We start from the raw sequence: 18526 nt of genomic DNA, 5'->3' as shown, positions 1-18526 counted from the left end.
CGCATAACTTGTCGACCTCTTCGAAGCAACGTTCAAAACAAGAGCACAAAAAGGTGCACTGTGAGAATAATAATTCATGCGCTGCTAATCGCCCCAACTGATGCAACTAAAACAGATGCCTCGAAGGTCTTTGTGAGACAAGAATACAGTTTTCACAGTGGGAAACTGCTGGCGAAAAGGAATTTCTTACTCTTATTCCTACTACAAGCAACCTATTACACTACAGCATCAGAAAAAGTCACCACACACAGCATTTGCAACTGATGTTTTGAAATCTCATCACGTGCATTGGCCAACACGTTAAGAATCAAAATGTTTAAACTGAAGAAAAAAATTCTAGCTTTGAATAATCTTTGGTATTGTAGCTCTTCTACGTTCTAACACATTTAGCTGCTTAATCTATAAAACTGTGATTTGTTTTCCTATCAATACCAACAGCAATTCGAGAAATTTTTAGTCATAGCACATTTGCTTCTAAGAAGTTTGAAACGAAAGAACAAAGAGAAACTATAACAAAAAAGAATAGTGTTTGGTAAATGACAGATTAATAAAAATATGTCCTATTAGAAACATCAATGCATATTACAAACAATTGACTAAATTGTGAATATTTAATTACTTAAAACATTTGAGATTATTACTGTAAGAAAGTGTGTCCATACAAGTTGCATGTAGCTGGGGGGGGGGGGGGATGTAACTAGATCTAAACCAATAAACATTCAAAAGGCTTGGTCTGAACCAATTAAATCAGAGAACGGCCTGGTTCACGTCAGCATTTCATCAGCAATTTCTACCAGCGTGCGTGCAATTGCGACCTATATGGACACACTGGAAATGCACCTTTAAAGGCCATTATTATTAGAAAAAATACTAAGAACTATTTTAAAAATAGCCCGTAGTTTAAAAATAAGCAGTGAGATACCAATAGTAAAATGGATTGCCGGCTCCTTACTCAGCAAAAGTATCTAAGCATCCTTTGCTAAAATCGTTTAAATTATTTAAAAAAGCTGGTAAATGGATTCCAAAAGAGAACCCTTTTATCAAGAATTTTACTTTGTTGGCAAGAATACTCCTCCTTTTAAAAACAAAACAAAATTAACTAGAAATTTAATCAAGATTTTAATACTTCAATCCTGATGCTCAATCGATGCATTAAAAATTTAATCGATGAAGGAGTATTCATTTGTGCCAAAAACCTCAGACTGAAATGACATATTTATAGTGAATGCTTGCAAATTATACGATAGTAATTGCTTACAATAGTAATTGAAATTAATATCATTTCTAAGAGGTATTCAATTAGATGTAAGAGGTATTCAATAAGATGACGAAAAAAATAACTACTAATACTGTAGCATGAGAATGCCTTGAATAGACGCTCTGCAAAGTCTAGGAGTGGATAATGACATACAGGATAGCTTTTAAAATAACAAGTAACAAATAATGGGAAAGTGGGTAATATCGAGCTTGTCATAGCTTTTAAGCTATGATGTGGCTGACCAAGATTAGTATATAAATGAATTAGAAACCGAATCGGATTAGTGTTTAGGTACCCTACAAATATATCAATTTTCTGTTGGCTTCTTGCGACAACGTACAATAACGTTCTCTTTAAACAAATCTTCAATGTCTTCTAATGACTTGCCTTTCGTTTCTGGTAACAGCAAGAATATGAAAACCCAGCCAACGGCGGCCAAACACGCGTAGAATACGAAAGCGCCAGGCCTGGACAGCAGTTGTATGACATGCAAAAATGTGATTGAAACAAGGAGATTAAAAAACCAGTTTGTTGCTGTTGAAGATGAAGTGCCAATACTCCTGGCCCACAATGGGTATATCTCGGCATTAATTGCCCACGGCATTGGCCCCATACCAGGTGCAAATGCAGCCAAATAGAGTATCATGGACAAGACTGCTAGCCAGGCATATGATGTAGGGCATGACGTCTTAGTCCAATGCAAGGCTGTTGAATTACAAAGAGAGGGCCTGGAGCCCTTTTTATCGAATTTGATGCAGGAGCTGTTCAGGTACTTGCGATTGCCAGCGTCAAAGTAACAAAATCCGCACGATTCGTCTATTAGACAATCATAACAGCTTAGGAGCTGACCACATTGATCGCCAAAGTGCCGTATCGCAGTTTTAGGCGACTCATCCTTCAAAAGTACAAAAGTGGCAGCGAGCAAGCACAATGCAACTATAACACCGAAAAGGCTTACTAGGGTTAATTTGAGCCGACCAGCCTTTTCAATAAGAAAAAGAGCAATAAAGGAGAAGACAAAATTACCGCAAGCGACCACTGCTGCAAGCCATATTGCGTCCTTCTCGCCCATACCAGCAAGCGACAAGATAGTAGCACTGTAATACCTAAAAAAAGGCAGCAAGAGTTTCGATAATATCTACACTATACAAAGCTGTATAATTTCGCTGTATAATATGGTCTACTTGGTTTAGCGCAGCTTCATGAGGTTCAATATTCAATGACGTAACTACGACTGACTTTCGCAAGATAACGTTAGGGAAATGACCAGATGCATAATAATAATGGAAACTTTTCATTTTGAATTCCAGTTTAAACTACAATTACAAATCTCACTATTAGAAGGTAATTTGTAACTGGCTAGCCTGTTTTTACAAAATAAGACTATTACAATCGTAGTAAAGAGAAAACAAAAGAAAAAACGTTAAAAGGGGAGTAGCTCTGGGTTAGTCCATGTTTTGTTCCTACAGCAAAAAATGTAATAGGTGGTACGAATGGATATCATAGAAAGCTTAGAAATGAGATATCGTTTGTGTTGATCATCGATGGAAAGAGAGTCACACATTTCAAGGAATGAGCTGCATGAGTCGCCAAGAGAGCTGAAGGAGAGATTTACAAATATGACAGATTTGAACCTTAGTCTTAGATCTGAGACAAGGCGAGCATATTTTAAACGTTTCCTTTCTGCATTGCAGTTAAGGTTAGTTTCAAATCCTATCGTTAGTTCCAAAACATAAAGAATGTTTTCCTTTGTACGCAGAAGTAGATCTGGGCGCAGATTGTCTCCAGTTATGATGGATGGTGAGGAGAAGCCAGGTATATCGGCAAAAAGAGAGGACCCCTCTATTGCTTTCAAGGAGGTTGCAAGAAAATTTAGAGCAGAATTATGACGCCAGGTATAACGACCTTGTTCGAGATAAACTTTGCAGCCTGCAACGAGACGGAGTAACGTTTCGGGAAGATAGCAGAATTCGCAATCAGATGATTGGCTTAGGTTCCAAAGGCTTAGATTTTTACGCGTAGGGAGAGTATTGTTCAGGTACTTGTTGGTGAAGTTGAAGCTGTTCGTGGGTAGGTTGCTCTGCACAACAGACCAAAGACCATTGAGCTTTTTAAGAGAGTGGTCCAACAGAAATGAAATAATAGCACCCTGGGATAGTAATTGTTGTGTCAAGCGCTCTCTAATGTCTGATTTTACTGCTTTAAGTACAACTTTGGTGTTACTGTGAATGTTGTATTGCAGATTTATCCCACTACTGGTGTTTTTCCATAAAGCTTGAATGTTTGTGTTAGGAGAAGTTCGGAGGGCATTGCGTGAAACAGTTTGGCATTGAGTAAATTTGACAGAAGGTAGGTGAAGATCGAGACCAAATTGATTTTTAGAAAGAACTATACTAGTTAAAGTAGCACTTATGGGAAGATCAAGCCACTGGCGAATGTATTTAGAGAAAAGATTATCGAGGTTCTCAATGACCCAGGTCTTCGATAGGTCTGCAACAGTGAAGTGCCAAGAAACTTTGGACAATATATATCTGTGGTACAATAGAAGTTTATTTTTGGGATAAAGAGGCAAGTCATAAATTTCTTTCAGAAGGCTGGGAAACATTGAGAGCTAATAATGGAAACATTTCATTTTCAATTCAACTTAAACTACAATTACAAATCTCACTATTACAAGATAATTTGCAATTGGCTAGCCTGGTTTTACAAGAAAAACTATAACAATCGTAAGGAAAAAGGAAAAACTGAGAAAAAAAACAACCAAAGTTCGTGGCTTATTTTTGCAACCAAATATGTAGTACGTAGTACGGATGGCAATTTTGGAAAGTTTAGAAATGAGATACCGTTTTTGTTGCTGATCGATGGAGAGAGAGTCACACATTTTGAAGAATGAATTGCAGGAATTGCCGAAGATGCCAAGAGAGCTCATAGAAAGATTAACAAAGGAGACACATTTGAACTGCCGCTGTAAACCAGATAAAAGAGGAGCATACTCGCTGTGTTTTCTTGAAGCATTTGTGTTAAGATTTGATTCGAAGCCAACAGTTAGCTCTAAAATGTAGAGGTAATTGTTGTTAGTCCTCAAGAGAAGATCAGGGCGAAGGTTTTCTCCAGTTATGATTGATGGTGAAAGAAAGCCAGGTATATCGGCGTAGATGGTAGATTCATTGACAGCTTTTAGTGACGTAGCTAGAAAGTTTAGGATAGAGTTATGTCGCCAGGTGTATCGGCCTTATTCCAGATATGTTTTGCAGCCAGCAACAACGTGAAGGAGGGTTTCTGGCAGAAAACAGAAAGAACAGTCAGAGGTCTGGCTCAAGTTCCATTTTTTCAGGTTTTTCTGTGTGATAATAGTAATAATAATAATAATGAAAACATTTTTTATTTTATATTCTTCTACTTACAACAGTAACCTCACTTTACAGGTAGTTACTATCGGCTAGCCTGGTGACAAGTTTACTAATTTTACAAAAGTTATAACATTTAAATAAAATCATATGAGTGCAAAGAATCTTTAGAAGGAGAGCAGTTCAGGGTTTGTCCAAGTCTTATTGCGCATACAGAATATATAATAGGATGTGTGTATAATTATTGCTGACAGTTTTTTAATTATAAAATTACGGTGTTGGTAGTCAAGTTTTAGTTCATCACACATATCGATGAAAGAATCACAGGAGTTACCAAAGATATCGAGACAGCTGATAGATAGATTAACAAAGTTTACTTTTTTGAACTTAGGGCGTAGTTCCTTTAGAAGGGAACGGTACTTCTCAGCTTTACGCGAAGCGTTATTGTCCAGGTTAGTCTCGAACCCAACAGTTAATTCGATGACATACAGACAGTTAGAAGCAGTTTTGATTAGCATGTCGGGACGGAACGAATCGCCAGTTATGATACATGGTGATAAATAAGCGGGAATGTCAGCATATATGAATACATCTCGGATACATTGAAATGATGATGCAATGAAGTACAGGGCAGAGTCGTGCCTCCAAGTAAAACGCCCTTGCTCAAGGTATTTGTTACATCCAGCTACGACATGAAGAAGTGATTCAGGCTGAAGGCAGAATGAGCAATCTGGAGAAGCAGGGGTTGTTCCTTGTGGCTAGTGTGTTGTTGAGATACCTTATCGTAAAGTTGAAGATGTTTTTGGAAGTTTACTTTGAGCTGCAGACCAGAGTGAGGTTAACTTTGTATAGGAATGCTCAAGCAGGAATGAAATGATGAAGCCTTGAGATGTTAACTGAGTTTTGAGCTTTTCAGTGTGTTCATCCCTTACACATTTCAGGACCGCCTTAGTGTTCTTGTATGCGTCGAACTGTATATTAGGTCCATAATTGGTGTTCATCCATAGGGATTTGATGTTTTCGTTGGGCGAAGATTTGAGTGAGTTTCGAAGAACAATCTGGCACTGTTGAAACTTTACGGAAGGAAGCAGAAGCTCAAGACCAAAGTGGTTACGAGAAAGAACTATGCCACTCAATGTCGAAGATATTGGAAGCTCGAGCCACTGTCGAACGAATTTTGTGACAAGCTGATCTAAGTTTTCGCAAACCCACGTTTTGGAGAGATTAGCAACTGTGAGATCCCAAGAGAGCTTTGAAAGGATGTATTGATTAAACAGTAGAATTTTGTTCCGCGGGTGAATTTTCAAGGAATCGATAACTTTGAGCATCTCACGGAGAGAAGAGGTCAAGTGATCCTTGTGTTCCTGGTTCTTCATATCATAATTGAAGAAACGACCCAGGTATTTGAAAGATTCGCCATGTTTCACAAAAGGGACAGGATCGTTGTTAATGAAGAGTTTAGGCTGAAACTGTGCAGATCTAGTTGCAAACTTTCTAATTCCAAAGGTGATGCACTTGTCTACGCGGATGATCATATTTGCCCATTGGCACCATCTTGTAAAACAGTTTAGCAATAATAATAATAATAATAATAATAATAATAATAATAATAATAATAATATAATGAAATGAATTTTTATACAGGATAAAGAACTTCAACGATTGATTGCTGCTATCAATGTTTGTCCTGATTGCTGTAATATTTGCAAAGCATTTGGTTAAGTAGAACGTACATGACTACAGACCCAAGGGTCCGTGGTTCGAGTCCCTGACAAGACCAAACTTTCACTCAAAGTAGGGGGAGTCGCCAGCTCTCTGTAATTCCAGGCGTAGGAATCATGAGGTGTGGTCACATCGAGAGGAAGGACCAGATTCCGATGTCTATGATTGCCTTACTTTGCCATTTAATTTTATGATATGTGGATGATTAATTGGAAAGCAAAAGGAGCAATATCAAGAGACGTGAAAAACCTGACAGGAAAGCTCATGAAGAAAAACATGACGAAAAGGGGAATAATCGACTTTAGGAATTCTAATCTCGATCTCAAACTCGACCTCGATCCCACTTAGGAGCTAACTTGTTCAGGCATTTATTTGCCATTGCTGATCTTTCTCGTCAGATTAACTTTCCGATGGTAAGCCATCCTTATCCTTTGAATCAACAGAGCTTTCAATAGGTTTGGTCAAGAGAACTTCTAGCAAAAATAGCAAAACTTGTGCTCTTCTATATCCTCAAACAAGCCAATTTCAAGTGCTTTGTTCCACCGAGAGCCCGAAAACCTTTTCTTTATTATTTTGTTATCCCAGTTGAAATATTCTTTAGCCACGAGGACAAGATATCTAATTTGTTTAAGAGACTACATACTTCGAAACTTGCACTAGCAGATGAGGATTGCTTGCTTATCTTCGTTCTGAGTAAGCCATCGTCCTAAGTCTTATTGATGTTTATTTGTAGCTGTTTGCCAAGCCAATCGTTCACAGATAAAAAACTGTGCATGTCAACGGGATTTAGAGCCCCTAGGTTACCTGATGAATATCAGATTGATGTATTATCAGTATACATTGTAGTATTAGCTTTATCGATGCAAAGCTACTCGATTAACTAAAAATTGGAAATCGAAGAGGTCCAGTCATGAGCATTGTGGAACTCCAATAGACCATCACAGAGTTTGCGATGCAATGAGACAAGTGGGGCAAAGAATCGCGATAGATACAATGGCGTTCTATATCATCGAGATTTCTAAATTCATTTGCAGCTCAAACAAGGTAGATTTTTAACTAACGAAATTCAGATTTTAATTCTTAAAGTATTTTTCCCGATTCTAAAGAAGTTTCACAAACGTAAAAGTCAAAGAACGGCTTCCATATACGATCAATTTTTTGCGTCGCGTCGCGTCGCAACGTAATCATGGTGTCGCTAACTTCGAGATGGTATATTTTTATAGGCTGAATGTCAGAAGAAATGCCAATAAATTGGCAGAACAGCTGCAGTTTAGAAATAAGAACGGAAACAATCATGTTTAAAGGCATAAAAAATCATTGAAAGGTGGACATTGACGAGCACCATGTTATGATCAATGAAGATGATACCGTTGTTGAATGTACTCTTATACATACTAACGTACCAGTCATTCGTGCTTTAAGTAAACGATGCCTCTACAATGTGTACAACTCGCATGGTGCTTGTACAAATAGTTGTTATTGTCGACGTGACTTTAAAGCTGATCATATATCAGTTTTCTAAACAGTCTAGATACAACACATAGAAAAGAAATTAATCTAAAGCTAGATTGACATCATGTTCACCACTCTAAAAGAAAGTCGCTTTACACACTGTTTTCCACATTTGCAACTTTCCAACTACACTGTCTTCAAGAAGAATCCCAGAATGACTAAAAATTCTACAAAGAGATTGTCAGAATAATGGAATGCCATTATCATGAAATGACTGACTATACCATAGGACCCAGATCCAAAGGATTTCTTCATTTTCAAGAGCCTTTCTGGCACACATAGCATCACTCATACTGGGTAGTATTCGCACTGATTGTCGTGAATTGGTCGTGAATGGCTTGGTCGTGAACGCTTGGTCGTGAACGCTTTGTCGTGAATGGCACGTAATTGCGCATGCGCACCTCAACGCCCACCTTGTTCTCCCGGAGTTTGTTTCATAATTGGCCATTAAGTTTCTTTTGTAAACAAACGACCCACTGTTAATCTTTGTCAATTAATTGGCTGTCCTTTTTTCTATATAAAGAAGGATAGTTAAAGAAAGATAACTTAAATCGAACGGGAACGTGGTTTAAAACACTTGGAGTAATGCCAGGAGGAATCTTCTGAAATTGTCACGGTTGAAACATCTCGTTTCTCTCTTGTGTAAGTTATGACATTTTAGCGCTCCGAAGAAAGGTTTTTCATTATGCGTTTGATTTATTTTAACATACAATGGTTGTTTCTTGTTTCAATTGAACCATTAGCAATTTTCATCTAACCTAATTCATTCTCATTTTTTTCTACTAATATCAAATCACACACCCCGTTGTTTCGCAACTATGCAAGTGATTTTTCAATCACCTGCTATAAAACTCCTGGCCAGACCTATACATATTTATTAAACGAAACATAATTAGGCCTTCAATGTATATCGTCACGAGGCTTTAACCGACGCTGCATCTGCCGCTCCTCTACAACGATCTAATTGGCCCTCACCAAACTTAATCAAAAGTAATGAATTAAATTATCAATCAATGAAAGTAACTCACATCACTGTATTTATTCCGCATAACTGTTGAAATGCCTGCAATCCACAGCCTACGACGATGGCCCTTCGCGTGTACGAGGTTGTCATTGCTCTTTTGAAGCTTGAGAATATGTTGTCACTCGCTGACAAACAACGAAGCAGAATCTTACAACACTTTCTCATGACCAAAAAAGAAAAATCTAAACATTCTTAAACGGCCCTTCGTAATGTTCAGCTCATCACATCACACGATGCATCATTGATTTTAAAAAACATGCCTTTAAAACATATATGCAGATATAATAGACTAAATATTAATGATATCAATTAATAAAAAGTGCTGTTTTACCGCTCTGTCATAAAGTGCTCGATGTCGTCTAGGCAGATTTGTACACGATTTTAGTGTATAGAAAAGGACGGTTCTAAGTTGCTTGATTTTACGCTTAATGTCGTCATATGGCAACTTTTCTTTAAATTGAACAATCATTGGGTTTTTTTAAACTATAACCCCTAGCCATAGCATGAAATTCATGACAAGTTGTAACTTTCGTCAGCTTACTTGGTTAAGTTTGCTTTGCAAGGAAATAAACAATAAAAATGTAACAGAAAAGGAAGACTTTTGCAATATGAAGAAATGGAAGACTTTTTCAAGATCGTCAAGAGAAATTAAGATAAATCAGGACAAGTAAGACTGAGCTGACGTAAAAATGGGCATGGCTTAGTTGAAAGGTAGGAAAGGATATTTCAAGAGGCGAAATTCTAATCTCAACGGGAAATTCAAGAACGGTTAAGACAAATCTGAGAAAGGCAACGCTAAATACAAGATGAATAAGACAAAGATTGGTAATACTAACTTCAAGACGAATGGAAATGCCATTTTCAAGATGAGAGAAGCTACTCCAACACGGGCAAATTCACGACTGGTAAAACGGGTAAGGCTAACTTCATGATGAATAAGATTAATCTTAAGACTTAGTGAAACTATTTCAAGATTCCTTTAAGAAAGGAAATCTGACTTTCCGGTCCCAGTCCAACAAATTACTTTTTAGTAAGAAGTGCTTTGAAAATTTCGCGTTCTGTCTGAAATTTTCCACATCATTTTGCGTACAGGTTCTTCGTGTGCAAATAAATCCTGAGGTCATTATAAATATGGTTCAAGACAGACATCACAAGGCTACATATATAGACAGAGAGCAGTACTACAGTACTGAGGGCCAGCTAAAAATGTAATTGCAGGTTCCTTACCGTGTGATTCGTCTTTCTGGCATGATAATATTATTCTATTCAATTCTTCTTTTACTCCCTTGATTCCACGAAGCCTGGACAGCACTCTTTCTGCTTGCAATACTTTTCCTGTGTATAAGAAAATAAATTTTGGTCGCATTGTGTTGAGCAGCTGACTGTGTGCCGAAAGTCATCATTTACTGACTTCAAAATATGAAACAAACACAGCACAATAAACAAACTTTTTTATTGGGTATGAAAAAATAAAGGTTATATTCGGTATAAATGTAACAGGAATGCACCTCTTTGTAGAAATCTATTTGATAAGGGGTGCATTGCAAAGCCTTCAGCAAGTTTGATGAAAAACTTTTTTGAACATTCGGTCATTCGCTTAGAGAGGCATTTTGCATGGGCTGAAAAGCATTGCATTCCACCCATTGACAATAGACGACTCTTACTAGCTACAATCCCCGCGAAAAGTCTTGGAACACTGACGTCAGTTTCCAAGGTCAAAATCAATCATCCCCCTTGAAATAGTGATTCTTTCTTGAAAAGGAATAAAAAACATGAAATGCAACACAAATTGCTTGGTCTATTTTGGCAGGTATTGTAGCACTTCAGGTATTTCTTCTTTAATTACCCATAGAAGTCAACAACAACTGTTGCTGTTGCAAGCAGCAAGGCGATCGTTGTTTGCATTCACCAAACTAGTGGTCTACAACTCATATCACAGAGGTTCAGTCAAATATATTTGTGTTGAGCAGTAGTTTTAACTTCTAAGCTTCAGAATTGTCAAGCTTTAGAATTTTTTTTATTCTAACAGTGCACGGTGACATCTTCACAGTGATCGCTCTACATGTAAAGCAAGTATTCAACACACACTGGATGAGGTCGTCACCAATGACATTTGTAGAAACTAAAAGCGATCGATCCCGCCTAGGTAATCATCTGTACTTCCATTAGAGTTAAAAATTAATCTAAACATACTGTGACTTGCCTTTTATGACTTAAATTTGTGATCGAATTTCTTCCTTGGCTCTGGCCTGGGTACCGTTGAAAAGTAAAAAAATATCAAATCTCTATCTAATCGCCCCTTCAGGTGGCAACTTGCTTGGTGGGGGCATCTGCTCAAAAAAGACATATCCGATTTTTTTGTCTTTTTTTGTCGGCATACGCGACTCAGTTCCCTGGAGGCAGGGATGTACAAAAACGATGGATATGGACGAGCAACCTTGAGTTATAAGAGCAGCGCCAACTTAAATCAAAGCATTTCAAGCTAGAGTCTTAAATCTTTAAGTGTTGAAATGAATTCTTGAATAGAATTTTTCGAGAATATCGTGTCATCTGGAGAGCTCAACTCGACATTCGATGTACCAACTGTCGCACTCAGCAGTACCTGGGTATTGACTAAAGACATGGGCCTTTGCATTTGTTCAAGCAAAAGAGTTTTCTCACGCTTGCCATGGCACTTGTAATTTGCTAATTTGAAAACATAAACTAATAAGCTTTAGTGTATAAAACAAGACGGTTCTAAGTTGCTATTCAGGTTTTCACGTTCTGTTTGTGGTAATCAGAACAATTGCCTGATGATAGCAATAAGCATGAAACTGGAAGTAATAACTTAGACTTAGTACATATTGTGTATAGAACAGGTCCTTTTCTATACACAATAAGTATGTACAGCTCTGTCTATACAATACGGCATCGAGGACTATATCATAATGATCATAATAATTTGCGCAAAACTCACTTCTATCACGGGCTGTGAATTACCGAATATAATAGCCTATGAGCTGTCTTTAACTTTTTCAAAACTTATCTTGCACTTCTTTTATTTTCTGAACAGAGTTTCAGTGGTTATAGTTTCTTTTTTGTACGTCTTTGAAACTGCTAAACTCACCAACAAGTAGTATTGAAACAATGCACTGGGGTAATGAAGGTGGCAGAGAATGGTAAAGAAAAACTCGAATAGGTAGCAGGTTTGGCATCCAGGTCAGTTTAATGCGAAAACATTTCTGGCAGAGCCCTTACACGAAACCTTTGCCTGCTATGCAACACAGTACAACCGGAAACAAAATGGAATCGTCCATTTCCATTACCCAGATAAAATAAAGAAGTTTTTTATTTTATTTTATTATTGCCCACTTCATCATTCTCTGGAATAGATCTAGTATTCCATTGGAAGGTGCAATCATTAAGAAAATTTTTCTTGCATATTCTTGAAACTAGTTTCGTACCAAAGTGGCTGACAAAAAATCAAATTTTTTAGATTTTTGCAATGAATGCTGTCAAATTTTTAATTAAGCTAAAGTTCTTCAAAAATTTTTGCACAGTGTTCAATTTAGCACGTTAAGATTGAAGGTCTTCGGTCTTAAAAGCAAGAGCATAAGTTTAGGGCCTCTTATACCAAACATCTGTAGGTGTGCAAAAAAACTTGCTTCTCATGTCAAAAAGGCATTTCAGTATTGCTTCTCTAAAATGCTTTGATTCTCAAATCACTAGTAACAAAAAGTGGCATTAGAAGTATCCTGGTAATAAATCTGGACCCTTTTGAATCAAAATCACTGATTAGTGAAAATTACTCTAACAAGAAAATCAAATCAAATCAAAATCAAATGACAAATTTTTGTCAAACTAGTCAGACTGAAAAACAAAATGAGAAATTGTTCATGATAATAGAACTCACCAATAAGCAATCCAGCTTAAAACAACATCAATCAAGTTTTTCAATTCAAACTTAAACAAATCAAAGGCAACACTACATACCTTTGTTTACAAGATACCTTGGGCTTTCTGGCATAAAAAGCATTCCCAACATCATAACAATTGCAGGAATACCTCCGATGCCAAGCATGTACCTATAAGTGAAATAAATGAAATTTTAACTTATCATTGCTGTGTCTACTTTGTGCTACTAGTCAAAATCGTTAAATATCAACCATATATGGATTACTACATCAGTCATATAAGTAATCGAGACAAACTGATTGATTAAACAGTACCTTGCCTGAATGGTTTTGTATTGGGGGGTGGGGGGGGGGGGGGGAGTTATAGACAAGAAATTGTTGTGATCATACTACATAAAGCACAAATGACAATGAATAGTCAACATGAAAAAAGAACTTGTGTGTTTTATAGATTTAATCCTTCTAATGGAAGGCTTGTCATATGGCCAGTCTGAGCCTAACAGTACCAAGTAAAAACGATTGAATCATTGAAAACTTCTGGGACTGGAAAACTTCAGAACAGCACAGCACAAAAAAAGCAAAAACAAACTAAAGAACTTTTGGCCTTGCACTCCTTGCAAGAGCAAAAAATTGTATTCTCATAGAGATCAAAAGTAACAGTAGATGAACAAGGTTGCATCAATTTCACATTTGTTGAATTTGTTGTTGTTGTGTTTGTTTCCATCTACCATCTGAAGGTAGGTTTTAGGACACATAGAAGCTTATGCTTATCAAGCAGTGTCCTGGTCCTTCTTTTCCATTTGTACACACCTCATGATTTGTATTCCTGGAATTACAGAAAGCTGGTGACAGTGGCGGACTGGTCCACCGGGATACCGGGAAATTTCCTGGTGGTCCCCTGTCAAAAGATAACTTTATTATGGTACTTGCAATAGATCTGGCCCTTCATAAAAAGTGCTATTTCAAAATGCACTCAATGGTCAAAAGCAGAGGTAGGCAACCTTTTTAGAGACTGGACCAGATTCTTCCAACTTTTGCTTTAAGTGGGCCAAAGGTAATGATGAAATTTGCAGATAAAACTGTTACAATCGTAAGTGCAACATTGAAAACAGAAAAATCATCCAGAGAAGAAAGTACAGAAATATCCACCAATCAACGTTTGCATAACATACGTAAACACCAATTTATCCAATAAAGGCTCCCAGCACACTAGCAACTAAGACATGACAAAATAGGAACAACCATGATCGATGCTCAACTGCCATGAGTGCGCCCAGTAAGATTTGTTCTGGCTGCCTTTGTTAACTTTTGCCCAGCCCCTTTAAAATTCTGCTGTCCTGTCCTTAAGCGGGATGAATTTATGACAACAGATAGCAAGCAAATCTTTCCATCATTCCTAGCTTTGATGAAAATATTAGATTATCTAACTGTAAATTGATATTAATGAACCAAATCATTAGGGGTTATGGTGGGCTAAACCGGGATGACCAATTCAGCAAAGTGAAGGGGAAGATTAACGGTGGTCTGAAGTCGCTAAAAAAACTGCGAAATCTTATTTCACAATCCCAGCTTGACCATGTGTAGCATGCAGTTATCGAAGGCCACCTGAGATAGCTAATGTTATTCGAGGGTGTCTTCCTAATTCAAAATTGAATACATTCCAACTTCTGCAGGACAGAGCATGTTCGATTATTGGATAAGGCCAGATGAAAAGACAACTGGCCTTATAACCGGCTGACCGTCGAGCAACCTATAAAGTTCAATCGATCAGTTATGAAATACAAAACAATTAGCAGACAATGTCCCGAAAGCCTTTCGGACAAATATCATCATAGGACCCAGCACTCCAACTACAGAGCAAGGAATTGCAGGGACCTACAAATCCCAAGAAATAACCTTAAATATGTCAAGAAAGGCTTCCACTATTCGACTGTGAAAGCTTGGAACAATATTTCCATCAATATCAGATAGCTCCCTACGCTTTGTGAATTCAAAAAGCAATTTAAAAGTTATTATACCAACTGAACACAACATAAAACACGACTCCCTGGCAGAGCAGCTGCTATAAGATATAACTTAGCTTTAACTGTATATAGATTGTGTTAACTAGGGTATTTATTTTGTTATTTGGTATCTAGTTGTAAGATGAAGGGATTTTTGTGCATACAGAATTCAACTTTGACACCAACTACTTTGACACCAACAAAAGAAAGTAAACCATTGATGTTTGCCATTTTGCCATGAAGAAGCACTCCAAAATATAAAGCAAACTTCCTTAATAGACTATTTATATTAAGTTTCATGTTTAAGAAAGCTTTGAAGACAAATAAGCTTTTTTCTTTGGTTCATATTCTACATTTAAAAACAGATGACTCATTTTTGATATAAAATATCCCAAGTAAAGATATCTTAGGTCCCATTATGTAGAACCAATTTTCACTTTCCTTGCAAGTTAGAGATAGCGGGACTTAACTGTATGATATTTTTCAGCTCACAGGCCATGAAAAATCTCTTCCCAGGCCAGATTATGGCCTGTAGGCCGTAGGTTGCCCACCCCTGGTTAAAAGCATTTATTTCTTCCAATAAATTACTAATACAGCCCCTGCACGTGCTTGGTTGTTGAAAGCGTGTTGTAGAGGTTGTGTTTTCATTATCTATAGAACTTTTAGTGTGAAAGCTCTCAAAACTAATGGAATTATATTTCTAAAACTTTAGAGGCACTTAAAGGTCATTACCTCCAACCATGTACTTTATCACTGGCAAACAGACCATCAACAACTGATGCCACGAACTGCCCAAATGTTATAAACAATTGATAAACAGTTATTAGTTTTCCTCTTATAGCTGCAGGTGCAGTTTCTGCAACATACATTGGAACAGTTGTTGAAGCATAGCCTGGAACAAAATTGAAAAATTGAAAGTTTTAAAAAAAATGACAATGCAGGAAAAATTATGTGAAAAGTATTGGCATAAGTTGAGCAAAATACAGAATTCCTGATACAGTGATGCTTTATGAAATTTAAGCCAGCTCCTCCTCCCAAGTAAGCCAATGGCCACTGAACAAGAGTCAATGCTAACCTAGTTAAGAGACCTTCAGTATAGCAGAGTACCTAATTGCTATCTTAATATTCTTGTAATTTTACAAGTTTGGTGTGGTTTCTAAAACACGGCTGAGTGAGCTACCAAATATTTGCTTGAGGAAGAAATAAAACATGGATAAATTTAAAAAGGCTTGTCAATTTGAGAAATTGTTTTCTCGGGAATGGTTTTTGGTTTTGGTTTTTGTGTTCTTGATAAATACTTGAAATTCTGACCTAGCCATTTATTCTTTGGATTAAAATTGACCTTGCCTAACAAGCTGTTTGGTTATATTTCATCGAGTAAAAGTAGATGCTGTCAATTAACATCAATTTTACTGACATTTGATTTTGAAAATTTGCTACAATGCACACAGTTGCCATGAAATTGCTGACACCCACCTTGCACAGTCATTGACACCCACCTTGCACAGTCATAACACAAGATGTCCTGTGAAAAGTGTTAATATCAAACAAAGATTATTTTCTAGAGTTGCACTGCTAACCTGTATTCTTTGAAAAGCTGAAATATTTATAGCTCTAGGAAGTTTTGTTAAGCAGAAGGTATGTTGTCCCAAGCTGGAAACTTGCATTTTAAATGCTAATGGCTTAAATTTGGATGGACAACAATATGTCAGTATTTAGGCCTAAACCTGATGAAATTCCTGTTGAAAGCCTAAAAAAGTGGTCTGCACCATAAACCAATTCCAAAGTATCAGGGCACTGGGCTCGAAAATCTTTTTGGTTCTCTCAGAATCCTGGGCAACTTACTACAAACTATATTGAATGAGCATACTATATCGTCCATGGATCTTTAACTTTGTATCTTTTATTAATACATCCTTTTTATTATAAGAACCAGTAAATTTAAGTTCAGGCTGACTGTTCTTAATTTTCTCGAAAGCTGAGGTTGGATTGTTCTTAATTTGTTCTTAATCTAATAGGGTGTAAGCAGTGCGAGTGCTAGCTTTTTTGCTCTAGGGTGGTGTACAGGCCTCATTTGCCAACAAAGTGAGCGAGACAGCCTTAATTTGCTGACAAATTTGAATATTCACAGAAAAGCACCCATACATCGCTTGGTGGTGGCTGCACTGGGAGGCTAGAGTGAGGAAAGGAAATGACCATCCTACCAGCTCAGTCCTGCTGTTTGCCCAGGACATAAAGGTAAAATGTTTTCCTTTCTTAGTTGGGTAAAAATTTCCCTTACCTATTGCTACCCCAACAATGATTCTGCCAATGAGCAGTGTCTCCTTCCCAGGAGCTGCGGCCATGACTACTGCACCAATACCAAAAACAAGTGAACTGCCTATTAATACCAACTTTCTACCAAATTTGTCATTGAACCAGCCACCACTAACTGCACCAAATATTGCAGCACCAACAGTGGCACTCACTATAAGCTCTTTCCAGAGGTCGTCTAAGTTAAACTGCCTTGTTAGAGGAAGCAATGCCCCTGATATGACGCCTGTGTCATAACCAAATAAAAATCCTCCAAGAGCTGCGAAAATTGTTAGAGCCACCATCAAACAGGAAATAGAATTTTCATTCTGCGAATTCGCAACGTCTTCACCGCCAATGAATGGTGTCGTTTCTGTTACAAGACAATCGTCTTCTACAGGACTCTCCCTAGTTACAGTTTTACCATCGGACAGCGAGTTTCTGCTAGGCCAATCATGAATTTTCACACCACTATTACCAGACATTGTTGTTTTTGACAGACAGCCTTGCTAATTGAAATATCACAGCAAAAGATACCTAACTTTCACATAAAATACATGATCAACTCTCCGTTCAATTTGCTGTATTACCTTGTTCATGTATCTTGTGACTTGTGATCGAGACATACCCAAAATGCCTGAGTGCCCGACCCCGAGTCTACATAAACAGGGAACAAAGGTGATTGAGCAGAGGACAGATCTGCAACGAGGGAGATATAGAAGCGCCGAAGCCGCTAGTTGTCAAACTCGGGTCATGCTGAGTACTGCCGAGTGAGGCAAATTTGTTTACTTCCGCCATTTTAAATAGTGGCAAAATGCGAGCTGCAATAGGGTTCAGTATGGTAAATTGCTTGTTTTAATGAATGATTTTCTCGTGGCTCACAACTATTTCATTGCCTTTTTTGATGCAGGTATTAGAGAAGATATAAATCAACAACACATAACAATTTTTTGGGGTTTTTAAAGAGAATTTTAAAAAATATGTGGCCTGTCGTGTTTTTATGAGTTGAAAAGTATGTGCTTCCAATTTTTATCTTCATATAAATTAGAAAGAATTTTTTGAGTCTATTATCTAAAAATATAGACCATTTTAAATATATAGTTCTTGAATTTTTCTGTCTGTCGTTTAGAACCTAATGTGGCATGAGTAGGAAGGTGTGAATTTTTAATATTTAGTTTGTCAAATTGAATTTGTAGGAATGAAATTTGGTATGAATTCAATTTCTCTTTTCTTGATGAGGCCAAGTTAGTAATCTTTGTCGTGAAAATTTACCCCGACGGTATTTTATAGGCCTAAAAATACAGGAGAGGGACGCATAATGCAACGAATGTGGTTTTGAAATAGTCTAAGAACATCAATAATTATATCAAATTAAAAATTGGTTGTTATATTTAAATTCTTTTATCAATATCCAAGCATTGAATTATGACCTATTTCATAGCAGTTTCTGTAAACTAAGAAAGAAAGAGTAACTA

At 37.2% G+C, this 18526-nt stretch overlaps 1 protein-coding gene across 2 annotated transcripts; it reads right to left on the bottom strand.

Annotated features, from left to right (window-relative positions):
• Positions 1–528: 528 nt before the first annotated feature.
• LOC135693473 (proton myo-inositol cotransporter) lies at positions 529–17755 on the bottom strand. 2 transcript variants are annotated; one of them, XM_065211971.2, is made up of 6 exons: positions 17041–17752; positions 15492–15651; positions 12836–12927; positions 10091–10198; positions 8868–8988; positions 529–2364 (listed from the first exon to the last, which is right to left on the bottom strand). In XM_065211971.2, the coding sequence occupies exons 1-6, from the start codon at positions 17534–17536 to the stop codon at positions 1566–1568; spliced, it is 1776 nt and encodes a 591-aa protein (XP_065068043.2). In that variant the 5' UTR covers positions 17537–17752; the 3' UTR covers positions 529–1565. The 2 variants fall into 2 exon arrangements, with proteins under 2 accessions (XP_065068043.2, XP_088967733.1); XM_089111607.1 differs by lacking the exon at positions 529–2364 and adding an exon at positions 2380–8352 and having other exon boundaries at positions 17041–17755.
• Between the last annotated feature and the right edge of the window lie 771 nt (positions 17756–18526).

Source organism: Rhopilema esculentum, chromosome 11 (assembly GCF_057945365.1).
Source record: "Rhopilema esculentum isolate cy_ngs chromosome 11, ASM5794536v1, whole genome shotgun sequence".
In the NCBI taxonomy this organism is placed as follows: domain Eukaryota; kingdom Metazoa; phylum Cnidaria; class Scyphozoa; order Rhizostomeae; family Rhizostomatidae; genus Rhopilema; species Rhopilema esculentum.
The sequence above is the reverse complement of the archived record's forward strand: the minus strand, read 5'-3'. Positions and strand labels throughout refer to the sequence as shown.